This window comes from Calonectris borealis, chromosome 3, assembly GCF_964195595.1.
Source record: "Calonectris borealis chromosome 3, bCalBor7.hap1.2, whole genome shotgun sequence".
Taxonomy (NCBI): Eukaryota; Metazoa; Chordata; class Aves; order Procellariiformes; family Procellariidae; genus Calonectris; species Calonectris borealis.
Window position 1 is genome coordinate 26,723,774 of NC_134314.1, and position 14,351 is coordinate 26,738,124.

General features: G+C 37.7%; 1 protein-coding gene across 4 annotated transcripts in view; it reads left to right on the forward strand.

Annotated features, from left to right (window-relative positions):
* The window catches only part of AGPAT5 (1-acylglycerol-3-phosphate O-acyltransferase 5), a 60,610-nt gene that overhangs the window by 28,524 nt on the left and 17,735 nt on the right, over positions 1-14,351 (forward strand). For all 4 annotated transcript variants that reach the window (XM_075145191.1, XM_075145192.1, XM_075145194.1 and 1 more), the window contains exons 5-6: positions 2,623-2,713; positions 12,614-12,775. In XM_075145191.1, the coding sequence (XP_075001292.1) occupies positions 2,623-2,713; positions 12,614-12,775 (253 nt within the window). The remainder of the gene's footprint in view (positions 1-2,622; positions 2,714-12,613; positions 12,776-14,351) is intronic.

Sequence of the window (14,351 nt, forward strand, 5' to 3'; positions counted from 1 at the left end):
CAGCTAGTATTTCTAGGCAATTAAAATGCTCCTACAACTCTACAGTTCTTAATCCAAGTTCAGGGGAGCTTATTTAGTTATTAAAATCTTAGAGATTTGTAGTTTTTATAATCTTTGCTTAAGGATTTAGCTTCTGCTGCTCATGGTGAGAGAAGAGAAAAGCCAATCATACAAGTAGATTTGGTAGGCTCTTTGAATTGCACTGGCAGAATTATCTTTGTCTTGCATAGGACTCTACGTGAGTATAGGTAGGACATCTATTTACATTCATTAATTTTGCTCAGGTATAGTAGTCCTAATGAGCTACATATTGGGTTTATATATGCTGAATTTAAAGCAAAGGCCACTTCTCTGTCTTGTTGGTATGCTTTCAATTCAGAGATACTCAGATTCTGGTCAACAAACCTGTTCAGCTGCTTGTGTTTTAGAGGTTTACAAGAATAATTAAAATATAATTTCAACCCCTGCTTTGTATTACACAGGCAGGACTGGAGTAAGTAGATACTATTCTCTGTTGTGTAATCAGCTTTCAGTGACTGATTATCTGCTTTGAAGGCTGGTAATGTTGTTGCATGCTTTCAAGTGCTGACCTCTGTACCAAGAATGATATTCCTACCCTGTGTGCTTCACTTTCTTTGCTCTGCCAATTATTACCTATTACAGCCACTGTATTACCCTTTGGAGCTGAGCATTCAGTCTTTAATTGGGGGGGATGTAACCTCATCTTGAAGTACCATTTTAAGGATCCAAATTATGTGATTTGAATATAAGCACATTTATGGAAAAAAAAAATCTGAATTTGAATATTATGCCCTTTCCATCTAAAAAGTTTTACTTAGTCACTTAAATATCTCAACAGTGTACTTCATAGATGAAGTGTATAGGTGGCTGGGGGAAGTGTGGACTGCAGCTGGGTCTAAGGATTCCTGTACTCGTCCCTGTGTTTGTGCTACTGTCATGTTATAAAAAAGTAAGCACCTCTTAAACCCATTTTCTTTTGTTCTTTCCCCACCAAATCTGTATAAATCTTGGGTTTCTGCCGGTCCTCGAACATTCTTGGACTTTACCTGCCTCTGCAATCTGCCAGTTCTCCTCCCCAAACATGCCATGACAAGTACAGCCTTTCCTCTAGCTCTCTTTACTCCACTGACACTGGTTTTGCCATTCTTAATTTTTGTTTTTCTTTTTCCCCTGCCAGATTCTAGGCTATGTACTCAGTTCTCCTCTTTCTTGATCTCCTGCTGGCTTCACTGGTTGGCACAGTTCCTAGATTTCTTCCCTCCTCTGCATTTTAGCGCATCTTTCAACCTTCCTCACTGGAAGAGTTCGCTTTCTGGGTCCTGTCGTTCTGCATTCAGCCTTTTCTCTAGCTGTTCTGTAATCATTAAGTGCAAATACCAGCATACTCTGATGCTTTGTGGGCCAGAAGCACAGAGTTATATTCCTGTGTGTCTCCTTCTGAGTTTTTATTTAACTTTGCATCTTTTGAGGATGTGCACTCCCGCTTGTCAGTGTCTTCCTGTACTCACTGATAATCCTCCTTGCGCTATTTTGTAAATCCACCATCTCTTTTCCTTTCAAATAATTCTTGAGACTCATTTCTGCAAAGATAACAAATTAAGTAGTTAGTCTAGGCACAGTAGGCATGGTTTTACTGTGAATGTGTCATGTTCAACTCCATGCTAGTTAGCATTTGTGGCCGTAGCCTTTTCTTCTGCAGATGAGCCCCCAATATGAAATTTTCACTGCTTAAGTGATGTTTTGCATCAACTTTGTATGTAGGAGATTATGCAAGAGACACACACACACAAAAAGAGAGAGATGGAAACCTCTGTTCTGTTTCAAAAGCAAATGGAAAATTCATCAAATTTGACTGCTTCTATTTGGGTACATAATTTTACACTACAGATATGCAGGTACTTAGGCAACCTTTACCTGTGTAATTATTTGAGAACCCATAGACGGTTGTTGCTGAATGGGCAAGCAAACTAATTTACTTAGGAAATCTAACCTTGCAGACATGCATTCTTAAAAGAATGTGACTTTGAAGTTCCAATTATGCTAAACTATGATTTTAAGTTCATAATATATTTAATATCTAATACAGTGAGATGCATAACAGCACATAAGGTAGTTGATCTATCATAATTTCAATTAATAATATTTCTGATTATGAATGGAATTAAATGTATATTTCAGCATAAGGAAGGACTAGATGCAAGATCAGTATTAAAGAAAAAAATAATTTAGGTCATCTGTGACATATTTGACTGTCTTTTCAAAGTCTCCTCTTACCCACTTAACAAAACGGATACTCTTGTTGATATCAGCTGCTCCTGACTTGCTCACTTTTGTTGATGCATGCTATCTCCCTTCCTAAATCACCTGGGCAACTTTCTATTGTGTACATTCAAAGAAAATTATTTTGAACCTTGAACAGTAAGTTTCTTAGAGCTAAGAAATTTTAGCTCAAGTATTCTGATTTTCTTTGGATCCTAACAGTAATCGATGATGTGAACTAAATACAATATGGACCTATCAAGTGATGATAATTTCTGTAAAAGGAATCAGCTTACATTCATTATAAGAACTTGTCTGTTTTGTTTCTTTTTAATCCCACAGATGTATTTAGTGATTTTTCCAGAGGGGACTCGTTACAATCCAGAAATGCCAAAAGTCATTGCAGATAGTCAGTCATTTGCTGAAAAGGAAGGTAAGCAAAAAAAGTTTTGCAATCATTCTTTTGTTACAGTGTTAATATATGTTATATAAAATTGTTGTGTAATATGAAGATGATCTCACCTTAACTGAACCATTAAGCCTGCCTGATTGATACTTAAGGGTTAGAATAGCATAAGTCAGTGTTTCTCTTACCACAGGGTAAGATGAGAGTAGCTTATATACAGACATTTCATGCATTTCACATTGTGCAAGAGTATTAATTCTCTTTAGAGCTCTCTTGATCTCCTGCTGGCTTCACTGGTTGGCACAGTTCCTAGATTTCTTTAGTTTCTGTCTAAAGAAAGCTCTCTTTAGTTTCTGACTATATCTGTGTATTTATGGTCACTTCTTTTCTTGCTCCTTCAGGGACATAAGAATTACCTACACTGGATCAGGGCACTGTTCTATCTAAGTTGACATTATAACTTCAATTGCAGTTGTTACTCGATACAAAGAATATTTTGCATAGAGATTGTTGTGCCTTAAAAGAAAAAGTCTTCCATCACTTCATTTTTAATAACTGTTAGTACTACCATGGCTTTTTGGTTTTGTTCCTCTCTCACCTTCCAGTTTCACCCTTCCTTGGCTGACCTTTATTCTGTAATCGCTTTGATTGTTGGCATCATCTCTATAACCACAGATGGAATTACTTCATCTTTGAAAGGCTTGCAAAAAATGTAAGGGTCCCAAGCTTTTTCATTTTTTCTCACATCATATGCACAATACACATAAACTTTTAAGTCCAACAGTTCAGTGAACGTGTTTCCTGGTTTTGTTTTTTCCTGTTGACCAAAAGTGAAATAATTCACTCTGAAGGTAAACAAAGAATAACAAATAGGTCTGGTAAATTCATTTCTATGACACACTGAAATGAATTCACAAGTCTGTGAATCAGCCTGTTGATATCATCAAGCTATTAAGTATTGTTAGCTCTTGTCCAAAAGGATATATGCTTTTCTTCTCCTTGGGAAGAATGGAATTTGCTTGCGTGTATGAGCAGGAGAGCATAAGTCATGATGTATTTATTCATCGCTTCTGTTTCCTGTCGGAAATGAAAGTCAAATGTTTCATTTAGGTTGGCGGTTCTTTGAGAGTTCAGAGGGGGTGCTTGATAGGGTTTTTTTTCCTCTCTCCTCCTTTTTCAGGGAGAAGAAAGGGCTCTGATTGTCATTATTATTTTAACAATCCTCTTAATTATATCTCTACAGTCTGCAAAACAGTAAAACACTGCTTTTGTGCTTTCAGAGCACCTGTTCGTTTCTTCTAATGCTTTTCTCTCCGGTATTGGTCTGCTTTTATTTTGTAAGGGTTACTCCTTTTGAAAACTCTCAAGACAAATACTTATTAAACAAGAAGCATCTCCAATTCTAGTGCCAAATCCTCTTGATCCGCTTTTCCCCATTTCTAAACTCTGTTGTTGTTGGTGTCTCCTCAACTTTTTATATGGAGAGAATGGGAAGCAGTCTGCATGGGACTCTGCTCCCCTGCATGTTCATGCAAAGATTGATAGTCACTTGAATTAGAGCATCCCTCGTACGAGCATGCTGAGAAGCAGAGATGGCTGACACTGAAAGCTGCGTACCAAACTACTCGGACGGCTAAAAGCCACGAGACACGTACCAGTGCAAGGCACATACCAGTACGTCGGGGACAGGGAACTCCGCGTGGCCGCCGGCGGGAGATGACGATGACTCCCCGGGGTCCCCCCACGCCGCTGTGCAGTGGGCTGGCCCCAGCTTGTGGCTTCCACCCAGCAGCCCCAGTGCCACCAGGGTCCTGGCTGCTGGCCGCGTGCTGAGGCTGCAGCATGGGAGCTGTGACCAAACACCTCGCCAGTCGGTCGCGTGTAGATTGAGTGCTGGCCGCGCTCCTTGTAAGCATGCGAGGGCTGTTATGTGATGCTGCTGAGCTGAACTAAAAACGCACAATTGCATGCTTGTCTAAAAGATCCCCGAGGCTTCTTATTTCCTACAGTTTTAGGAAAGGTGGTAATGCCCAGTAGTTCTGCCAGTCAGAGGAATGAGGACGTACTGTAACTTACAGTTTGAAATTTGCATTTCGTTCCTTGTGGGGATATAAAGAAGTCTGATAATTTAGTCTTGTCGTCTTAGTATATTTGTTACAGAGCACAGTGCTTCAGTGTTGGCTTTACAGACGTGTAGGGGATTTTTTTTGTTTGTTTTATACCTTGAAATGTAAGCTTTATAATGATTTATTTTTCCTACTTTTTGCACAATTTTATGTTGAGAAAATAGTGCAAATGTAATATTGGAAAAAGTGGTTTAATTAAGAAGAATTAAACTTGAAATTGATGTTAGGACCAGAGATATTGTACCCAAAGATAACAAAGCTATTCTAGAGCACAAGCATAACTCATGTTTATCATGCTGTCTGAAATACTGTTTATGTATAAGTGTGTGTATATATTTTAGTAGCTTTGCAGAGAGGAAGTGTGAAAAGGTTTTGTGGGGTTTTACTCTCCATGGGCTGGATTCTCTTCTGGAGAAGGTTCATTGCTTTAAGCAGAATTACTGAGCTGAACTTAATGACCTGGTCTTCTTGTGACAGCTGATGATCTGCATCTCGTATCTTGATGTTCTTTTTAAGTAAACACCAGTTTTGGACACAGGTACTGCCTCTTTAAAATTGGTCCGAGGACCAGTTCAACAAAAATAAATTTAAAAAAAAAAAAAAGGCTTAGGTTGACATCCAAAGGAATATGTTGACATTGCTGGTTTCAACTACTATGTCTTTCCTCATTAATATGAATATATAAATAAATCTTATCTGTCTATGAATAGGATGGAAGGATATCAAACAGCAAAAGAATTTGAAGGTGATTGAGGCCCTTGAAAGACAGGCAACTTCTTAAAATACTGGTAACACATCATATTACAGTTTGTTCTGCTATAGGAATTGAGTTCTACATAAAATCTTGACTCCTGGCAAGGGCAGATGGTTTTCCTCTTTCTGAAACACAGGCCAATCAAACACACAGGGTAGATCTAATAGATCTGGGTGGAGCTCGGTATGAGTAAGTTGAGACTGAATGCTATAAAGCACAGAGAAGCTTCTAAGGAAGGAGTAGGACAGTGTGCTTTCTTACTATTTTTAGAAAGAAATAAAGGATATTATACAGTAAAAAATTAAATCTGTGGACTGGTCTTTCAAATTTGTCATTAACTACCTTGCCAAATTCAAGTTTTTGTTTATTAAAACCAAAGAATACCAAAAACATCTAGAGGTAAAATTGATAAAATTAAGGCATTCGTATTCATGGTTTTCATGTTGGAGACTGACACATGCATATCAACCTTCAGCACTGATGGATTTGACACAGCAAAACTCTATTCTAATTAATTTGAACTGTATTGTAAGTTCTGTCCACAATTGTATTCAGTGAGATACAGAAAGTTGCTTACTTCCAGGAATACTGGTTTTACGGTGATGAACTAGAAAGCTGTCATGTAAGGGTAATGCTAGTACCCTCAGAAACTGAAGATTACTCATTCTACACATTTTACAGGTGGTAGAAAATTCCAATCAGATCAGATTCTTACCTAGGATAGAACAGGAAGCATTTTAAACTCAAAATACATTTGTTTGATTGCATTGGGGAAGGAAGAATGTGCTTCCCGAAGTTAAAAAACAAAAGCAAAAATTACCTCTCTAAAACTATGTTGTTTGGTTATTTGTGGTAGGATTAATGCAGGAGTTATTCATAGAACAAGTTAAATTCTGTGGAGTTTAGAAAATTAATCCAGTATTTATCTTTGGCCAAAAGAGCAATATTTGCTGGGGTTTCTCAGCCACAGCAGACCAATGTTGCCAGAATATCAGATGAAGACATGTGTCAGGTTTTCTCATTTCTGTCAGAAAGTGTCCCCCCACTTCCAAGCCAATGGGGATATGTGTGTCGTGGTTTAACCTGGCAGGCAGCCAAATACCACGCAGCCGCTCACTCACTCCCCCCCACCCCCCAGTGGGACGGGGAGAGAATCAGAACGGTGAAGAGAGTGAGAAAAACTCGTGGGTTGAGATAAAGACAGTTTAATAGAACAGAAAAGGGAGAATAATAATGATGATGATAGAATATACAAAATGAGTGATGCATAATGCAATCGCTCACCACCCGCGCTGACCGATAACCAAGTAGTGATCGGTACTTCCTGGATCACGCCTACCATTCATGTACTGAGCATGACGTCACATGGTATGGAATACCCCATTGGCCAGCTGGGCTAGCTGTCCTGGCTGTGCTCCCTCCCAATGCTTGTTTTGTTTTGGTTTTTTTCTTGAGCTAAATGTCCTTGACTAGCAGGGTACTTAGCAACAACTGAAAGCATCAGTGTGTTATCAACATTTTTCTCATACTAAATCCAAAACACAGCACTAGGAAGAAATTTAACTCTGTCCCAGCCGAAATCCGAACAATGTGTCATGTAGCTGGATTTGAACCTGCTACACCTAGTTGTCCTCTCCTGATGGAAAGTAGCTGGCTGTGTGAGATGATTCCAGCAATTGCTACCAGGACGGGCTCTCTCTTTCTCCATGTTTCGGTATGGTTGGTGACTCGTGTTTCTAATGGGACGTCTTGTAAGATACTCATAATCAAATTGAATATTTCTTCCTCTACTCTCTCAAAGATGGAAGAATGTGACAGCATGTGTTTTGCCCCAGGTCTCCTGAGCTTTTTCCTTCCAATTTCCAATATTTAAGTATATAGTCAGTAATCTTAGCTGAAAGTTCACTTTAGTTTTCCTTTGTACGGGATAGTGAGCTAATGTGATTCCTGTCTTCAAAATCTGATGCATTCATTCGGTTGACTTACACATTGGTGACCCCTTTTAGGCGCTAATCTATTAGTTTAGGCATCTTAAAAGTGCAGAGACTCTTCCACACTGGTCAGTGGGCTTGAGTTGCTGAGTCCAGGGAATAACAATATGTAGGGCACTATTTTCATAGGTATTTAACGCTAATCTTGTCATAACATTAGAAGTGGTAATTTTTATTTTATGTATTTATTTCAAACTATATCTTTTAAGACTGGGTCTTTTTAATGGTACTGGACCATAGAAAAAAAATTCTATAAAATCCACAAAATACATGAGTGTTATTTTTTGTACCAGCTTCTTGTATAAAATTTGTTCCATTTATACATTCCCAAAATATATATGTATAGATTTCTGATCATTTTCTAGTAGTTAAACCTCTATAATGTTCCAAACCACCACAAATTTCTCAGGTTTAGTAGAATATTAATTTTATCCAAATGTTAAGAAATGGCATTTTAAAAATTTGAAAAGAAATACTAATAATCCAAAGCCCTCCTACTCCTAATGTTATTAACTCTGGAAAATCAAAGAGAAAGGGGTAAGAAGCTTGTTAAATTTAACTTGACTTGCTTTTGCTGAATGAAGACAAAACAATCCTCCCTGATGAAAGGCATTTATGGAATTTTGTATTAATGTTTGATTTCTAACAAAGGTCATTTAATCAAGCAAACATTTCAGGTATTCATTTATTATCTCCCTTGTTTTTATGCAGAAAAGTTGCAAATGTAAATGTTTTTTAATGCTAAGTTTATCTTGACTAATATCACGCTTTCTGCTAAGATGTTTGTACGTGCAGGATATGTTTATCTCAAAATTGCTTTTACAGGTCATGTAAAAAAGAGGTATTTCAACTGAGCTAATCAAAAATGTTTCCCTTCTAGATCTTGGCATTGGTTTTCGATTGTATTTTAAAGCAATCCGAAGTATTTAATATCCATAACTGTTATTTGGAACTGTCTCTAAAGAAAATTGCTTTTGGTGATATTTTTTTCCACACACTTTCATGTAAGAAAGCTTGATGTAAAAGTGCACAGTGAGATGTGGAAAGGAGAATATAATTTTAGAAAAGAGTCGGGGTGGGGAATACCTTGAGTAGCATTTGAGAGACGTACCATTAGGATGAAGAAAGGATTTCTGTTATTAAAAGTCATCCTTAGGAAATTAAGTTTAGGGAAAGCAAGGAGCTACTACATACTCTTCTTGAGGGGATTACTTGCATTTTTTGTACTTTAGTTCATGGTAACAGGAAACACTTTTCACAAGAGCATGCAATTTTTTAACACTATCATCAGCTGAGTCCTATTTATGTAAGTGGATGGAATACTAGCATACAATGGATGAGGTCTCCCACCATCATCATTTTATAAGTCTAACTCTGGACTCTGGTTTCAATAAGTAAGGCTTCGATCACTGGGAGCATTCCAGAAGGCTGGTGGGAACTCTGTTGGGTGAGTACTTGGGACACCCCAGGTAACTGCAAAACTTTCAGTCTAATACCACTCCTGCATACACATACACATGAAAAAAAGAAAAATAAGGAATGAAAGATCTAATTGGTGTTGAAATCAATTCATTGTTTTTTACCCTGCCTTTGGTTTTTGTATTACTGTCAAGTAACATGGTTTTATAGGGGAAAAAAACCCTCAAACTAATTCTGACATCCACTTTCAGTGAGCATATAACTTTTGTTGATGAAATGTGGTAATGCAAATGTAATACTTTTAGGGTATTCTTAATTTAGAGCTGTTTTTTTATTGTTTTCATTTTAAAATGTGGTGTGTGCACGTCAGGGGTACGAATAAGACTAATGGAGTCCAAGTCTGAAAATGTAGATGGCCTACCTGCACTGAACAGCTCTGTGAGTTTTTGGCTTGGACGAAGGGAAGAGGAAGAGAGATCTTCTCCATTGAGTTGTACTCAGCTATTATATATGTAACTTCACCCTGAGAGGTTACATAAATGATGTTTGGTGGGTTTTGTTCTTTTGTGTTTAGATGAAGAAGTCAATTCTATAGATGTTAATGATTTGCGCCTTTGTATTTCCCAAACTAAAACCTTATTTTATTTCGTTCAATTTTCTTGCAGACTTTCTGAAGTAATTCTGCATCTTATTATAGTCTAGTAAAAAAATATTTGAAGTACCATTGCTCACCATATTTCTTCAGATTTTCACATTATTTTCGTTTTTTTTAAATGTCTGTTTATCATTTAGAAATTAGCTAACATAGAAGAGCAAAGCTATAGCATTTTAAGGTAGAGTATTACACATTAGACATCTAGTTCGTTTTCTTTGGCATTTAAAATAAAATCTCATGACCTCAAATACTTTGACAGAGAGTCCTAACTTAATATTGCACAACATCAAGAACAGTTTAAGCACAGCGTGTTTTGTGAATTGGATGCAGGCAGCTTGCCAAGGTAACTATACTGTAACTACTTGGGTTTATATTCTGTTGTGTTGATTTTAGCAAAGATCATCAAGTAATTGCAAGAATGTGTGGTTAATGTTTTTTATAAAACAGATTCTTTAAAAGGATGTGCTGAACTCCTGTTGTTTCTGCGTGTTTGTCATGCACTGGAGTGTTTCTGAATAATGGATTATGGACTTACTTTATTGATTCTAATTAGATGAATACTCATTTTGTACTTAAACCTTCAAGAGCTTACTGGTAGCACGTGGCATAAGAGGGGCTTATTCTACAGTTGCACTTCACAGGTTGTCACTGAAGTGACAACCAAAACATCCCCAAAACTGGCTTCATCCCCAAAACTGACTGTGGATCAAAAAACTCAGCACCAAATAGTCTTAGATACCTAAGTTAATTTGTCTAGAGGATTCAGTTCTCACTGAAGCCTGTTTTCCCTTTTTCTTCCCCACAGTAATAGTTTGGTTAAGGGGGAGATGAGTTGGGCAGGAACGACAGTGTTTTTAGAGTATGTTTGGGAATTTGGATCAACAAGAGTTGTGTTGAGTGGAATGTCCACACTAATATCGTTGCTGACACAACACTGGAATATTCAGTGCTTCATTTACAGAGTAAACATTTGGAAACATAACATAATTAGCTGTTTGATGTAACAGTTCACAAGCTAAGAAAATACTACCACCATGTTATGCTTCAAAATATTTACATGATCCATATAACATTTTGCATAGACAGTTATCGCTATTGCCAGTAAAGCTTAGAACAATGACTTCAGAAGGAGTGCTAGTAAATAACCTTTTATCTCTGTGTTCAGACAAGGAGATTCTTAGCAAATATTAGGAAATCAAGATAATTATTTATACTGAAATTTTCAACTATAAGAATGTTAGAGCAGTTTAGAAATTAGCATTATCTTACAGCGTTTTTAGTAGATATTTTCATAATTTTAGATCAAAGTATGCCTTGCCCAACAAGGGAGAGAAGTTCAGTACAAAATCAGGACATAATATAATATATTTTGAATTGATTTTGCAAGCAGAGAGATATCAAAAGCAATACCACAATACTTTTGTTTAGAAAAATTTTGCTTCATCTATCAGGAACTGATAGCACCAGTGGATGGTTCTTTAAAAATGGACTGAAGTCTAAGCCAATGAAAAATAAGGGTAGAAAGGAATAATTGCAATTTTATTCTGATGCTTCTCTTTGAGAAAGATACACATCTTACAGCAAAATAGTGAAGATTTTTGCATAATATACTTTTTTTCCCTATAGAAGCACTTACTTGAAAATATGGAAGAGCTGTGTTCAGATCATGAAAAGGTTTGGGGTTTTTTTGTTTGTTCTCATTTTGAAAGTCATTGTATGTTAAAATTCTGGAAATAGAATAGAGTTTATACTGTCAAGCCCAGTGTATTCGTATGTTCTTAAGTATGTTTTAGGTGGATGTGGTCAGCTGAAGCAAACATGGACATGAAATACTGTTGTTAAGACTTGCAGAGTGCTGTTAAACCTGACATTCTTGTGTCCTTAACATACCAATCTCTGTGTCTTGGTCTGGACAGTTAAGGACAACAGTTGATTTCTGTGACTCTGGATTTTTTAGTAACCAAGTCAATTGTAATAGGTTGTTCGCAGGGAAGCAGAGAAGGGCTTCCTCCTTGCTGCCAGTTCTTGGTGCTATATTTTCCCCCTCCCTGCTTAGTTTTCTACTGGGATGGTGAGTTGAATCAGCTGGTGGGAGGGGGGTGCTAGAGCAATACAAGATTAGCAGCAGGAACAAGCACGCAGAAAAGAGCAGTAAGGGAAACAACTGCAAGGATAAAGTGAAAGGTCCCGTCTTCTGTAGCAGCAAGTCATTGCCGTGGGCTGAAGCTGCCTTGAGTCTAATTGCTTTCCCCCATCCTTCCCCAAAGCAAGAACCCTCAGAGTAACCATATCTAATGTCCCAGAACGTGCCATTAGGAGAAGGAAGCAAAAGCAGGGAAAGCTAGAATCTATAGTAGAAAATAACAACACTGAAATTTCTGATACCGTGGTAGCTTTGGAGAAATGTAGCATCCTGTTTAAGGATGTGTAGTTTCAGACAACCACTTTTTTGCTACCATGGGGCAGTATTAGGATTCAGTATGTTGACAAAATTGTCCTTTGGAAGTAAAATGCCAGATAAGCATTAACGTGCTTAAATTATCTGTACTTATGCCTCACCTACCAAATCTGTTTCAGGAGGTGATGTTCTGTGCGTTTAGTATTTCTCAGTTAATTTGCTCTTTTTTTTTTTACCTCATAACATAAACAGTAAAGAGAAGTGCTGTTTCATCACTTATGAGCCACATTAAAACCATCACTGCTTCTACAGCAGGAGCTGTAAAAAGGACTGTTTTGTTGAGCAGCCTTTTTGTCATTAATATCCTTTAGGATTTCTGTTTCATCTTCTACATGTGCTCAGTAGAGCATATGCAATGTGCACACACGCACGCTCTCTCTCTCAACTGAGAAATGAGATTAAAAATGAACCTTTTGTGATTTTGAGTGGGGGTGCTGAAGTTCCTTGGCCTGGTGTTCCTTTTGTGAATGTAGTCCAGTTTACTTTCAAACACTGTAATTATTTTTTTTTCCCCCCCCCTCTAGGACTTGCTATATTAAAGCATGTGCTAACGCCGCGCGTGAAGGCAACTCATGTAGCCATTGACACAATGAAAAACTACCTGGATGCAGTGTATGATGTGACTGTAGCTTATGAAGGTACTGTGGACCACAAAGGGCAAAGAAAACTGGCACCATCTATGACAGGTGAGTTGAGGTATATTAGACACGCTACAACCATATGCTTGTTAATATACAGAACCAACTTCAGGTGCTTCTTAATGCTCTGAAGATAATTTTCACAGTGCTTCAGCCATCTTACCATACCTTGGTAGAGCGTTGTTCATCAGTGACTAGGCTTTATAATAGTTACCTGTGACATTCCTGAGCTCCCCATCCCTTCCCTATTCCACACAGAGAATATTTCTGTAGTCAAATTCTGCATACAAGTGCTGTTTGGAGTTAAAATGAACTTGGGGCCATAGGCAGCAGGTGCCATTTACCTTCATGTTTCTTCTAGCACTGGGATTTGGCATCATCATAAATTCTCTCTCTCTCTTTCCCTCTGCTGTGCTACGTATATGTTCATGTGATCTAGTTGCTGAAATGCATGTATTTTAAAGGGAAAATGTGTAGCAATAGTATTTTACTGCAGTTTTTCAAATTGCTACACATACCCAGTAACCTTACAAACACTTAACAGCATTTTATGCACTTGCTGTAGTATTTTAAACCACCTACAGCACCTTAAGAGAATGGGGTAAATTAGCTGTATGTTCCTTGAGTAATCTAAACAGAAAATAAGTTCTGGGGTTTCTGTTGGGGAAAACTCTGGGACAGAGCGCTTCAGTGTTTGCTGTTTTTTGATTGTGCTTGATGGTAGATTGATTCCCCCCCCGCCTCCCTTAAAAAAAAAATGCACTGTCACTGGAGGGCCAGATGTCTTCTTTCTTTCCAGTTGTAGTTGATGTGTTACTCAGCCATATCTGTCACTAGTTTGCTCAAAGTGGTACTTCTGAGTCTTTGCACTACTGATACCAAGTGGGAAAAAAAGCCAGAGTAGTTCCACAGAGCTGTTCAAACTTTTGGGCAAGGGATCAGTGTTGGCTGAGGGACCTGCAGGGAACTTCTTAGCCAAGTCCCCGTTCCTCGGCTGGCCCAGTGTCACTGGGACTTGTTCCTTCTGCTGCTAAAAATAGTTCATAGTGCAGCTGTTTCCATGTCACTTCATTAGCAGGTGTAACTCCTTGAGCTGGTGTAAAGTTCACATTAACTCCTTCCAGGTGCTAGTTACTTAGAAGTTCTGGAATTGTCTATTTTTACATTTTCACCCTGTTTAAAATTCTTCTGTTAACGCTGTGTATTACCTCAACACTTCCGTTGTACTGTAAGGTCTTGGATGGTTTTATTTTATGTATGTTTTGTTCCCAACAGGCATTTTTTATGGCTAAATATCAAAAGCGCTTGCTTTTTATGATTTAACATTTTTATTTATAATTTTATTTTGAACTTGATTTTACAGATTTTATTATTTAAAGTCTTTAATGTTTGGGGTTTTTAAATACCTTATGACCCTCTTACAGATTCCTTTGAAGACTGGGCAGCCAGTCTTGTCCTGTCACCCAACCCTTTTCAAGACCCATTCAAAACAAATAGGATTGTTTCCCCTTCCCTGCAGCGTATCTTGTTTCGTGACTTAATTACTAGGCAGTTTCAACCATTCTCATGCTGGACTTCTCACTGCCTGATGGTTAATTAAACTATTAAAATGTCATTACCTAAT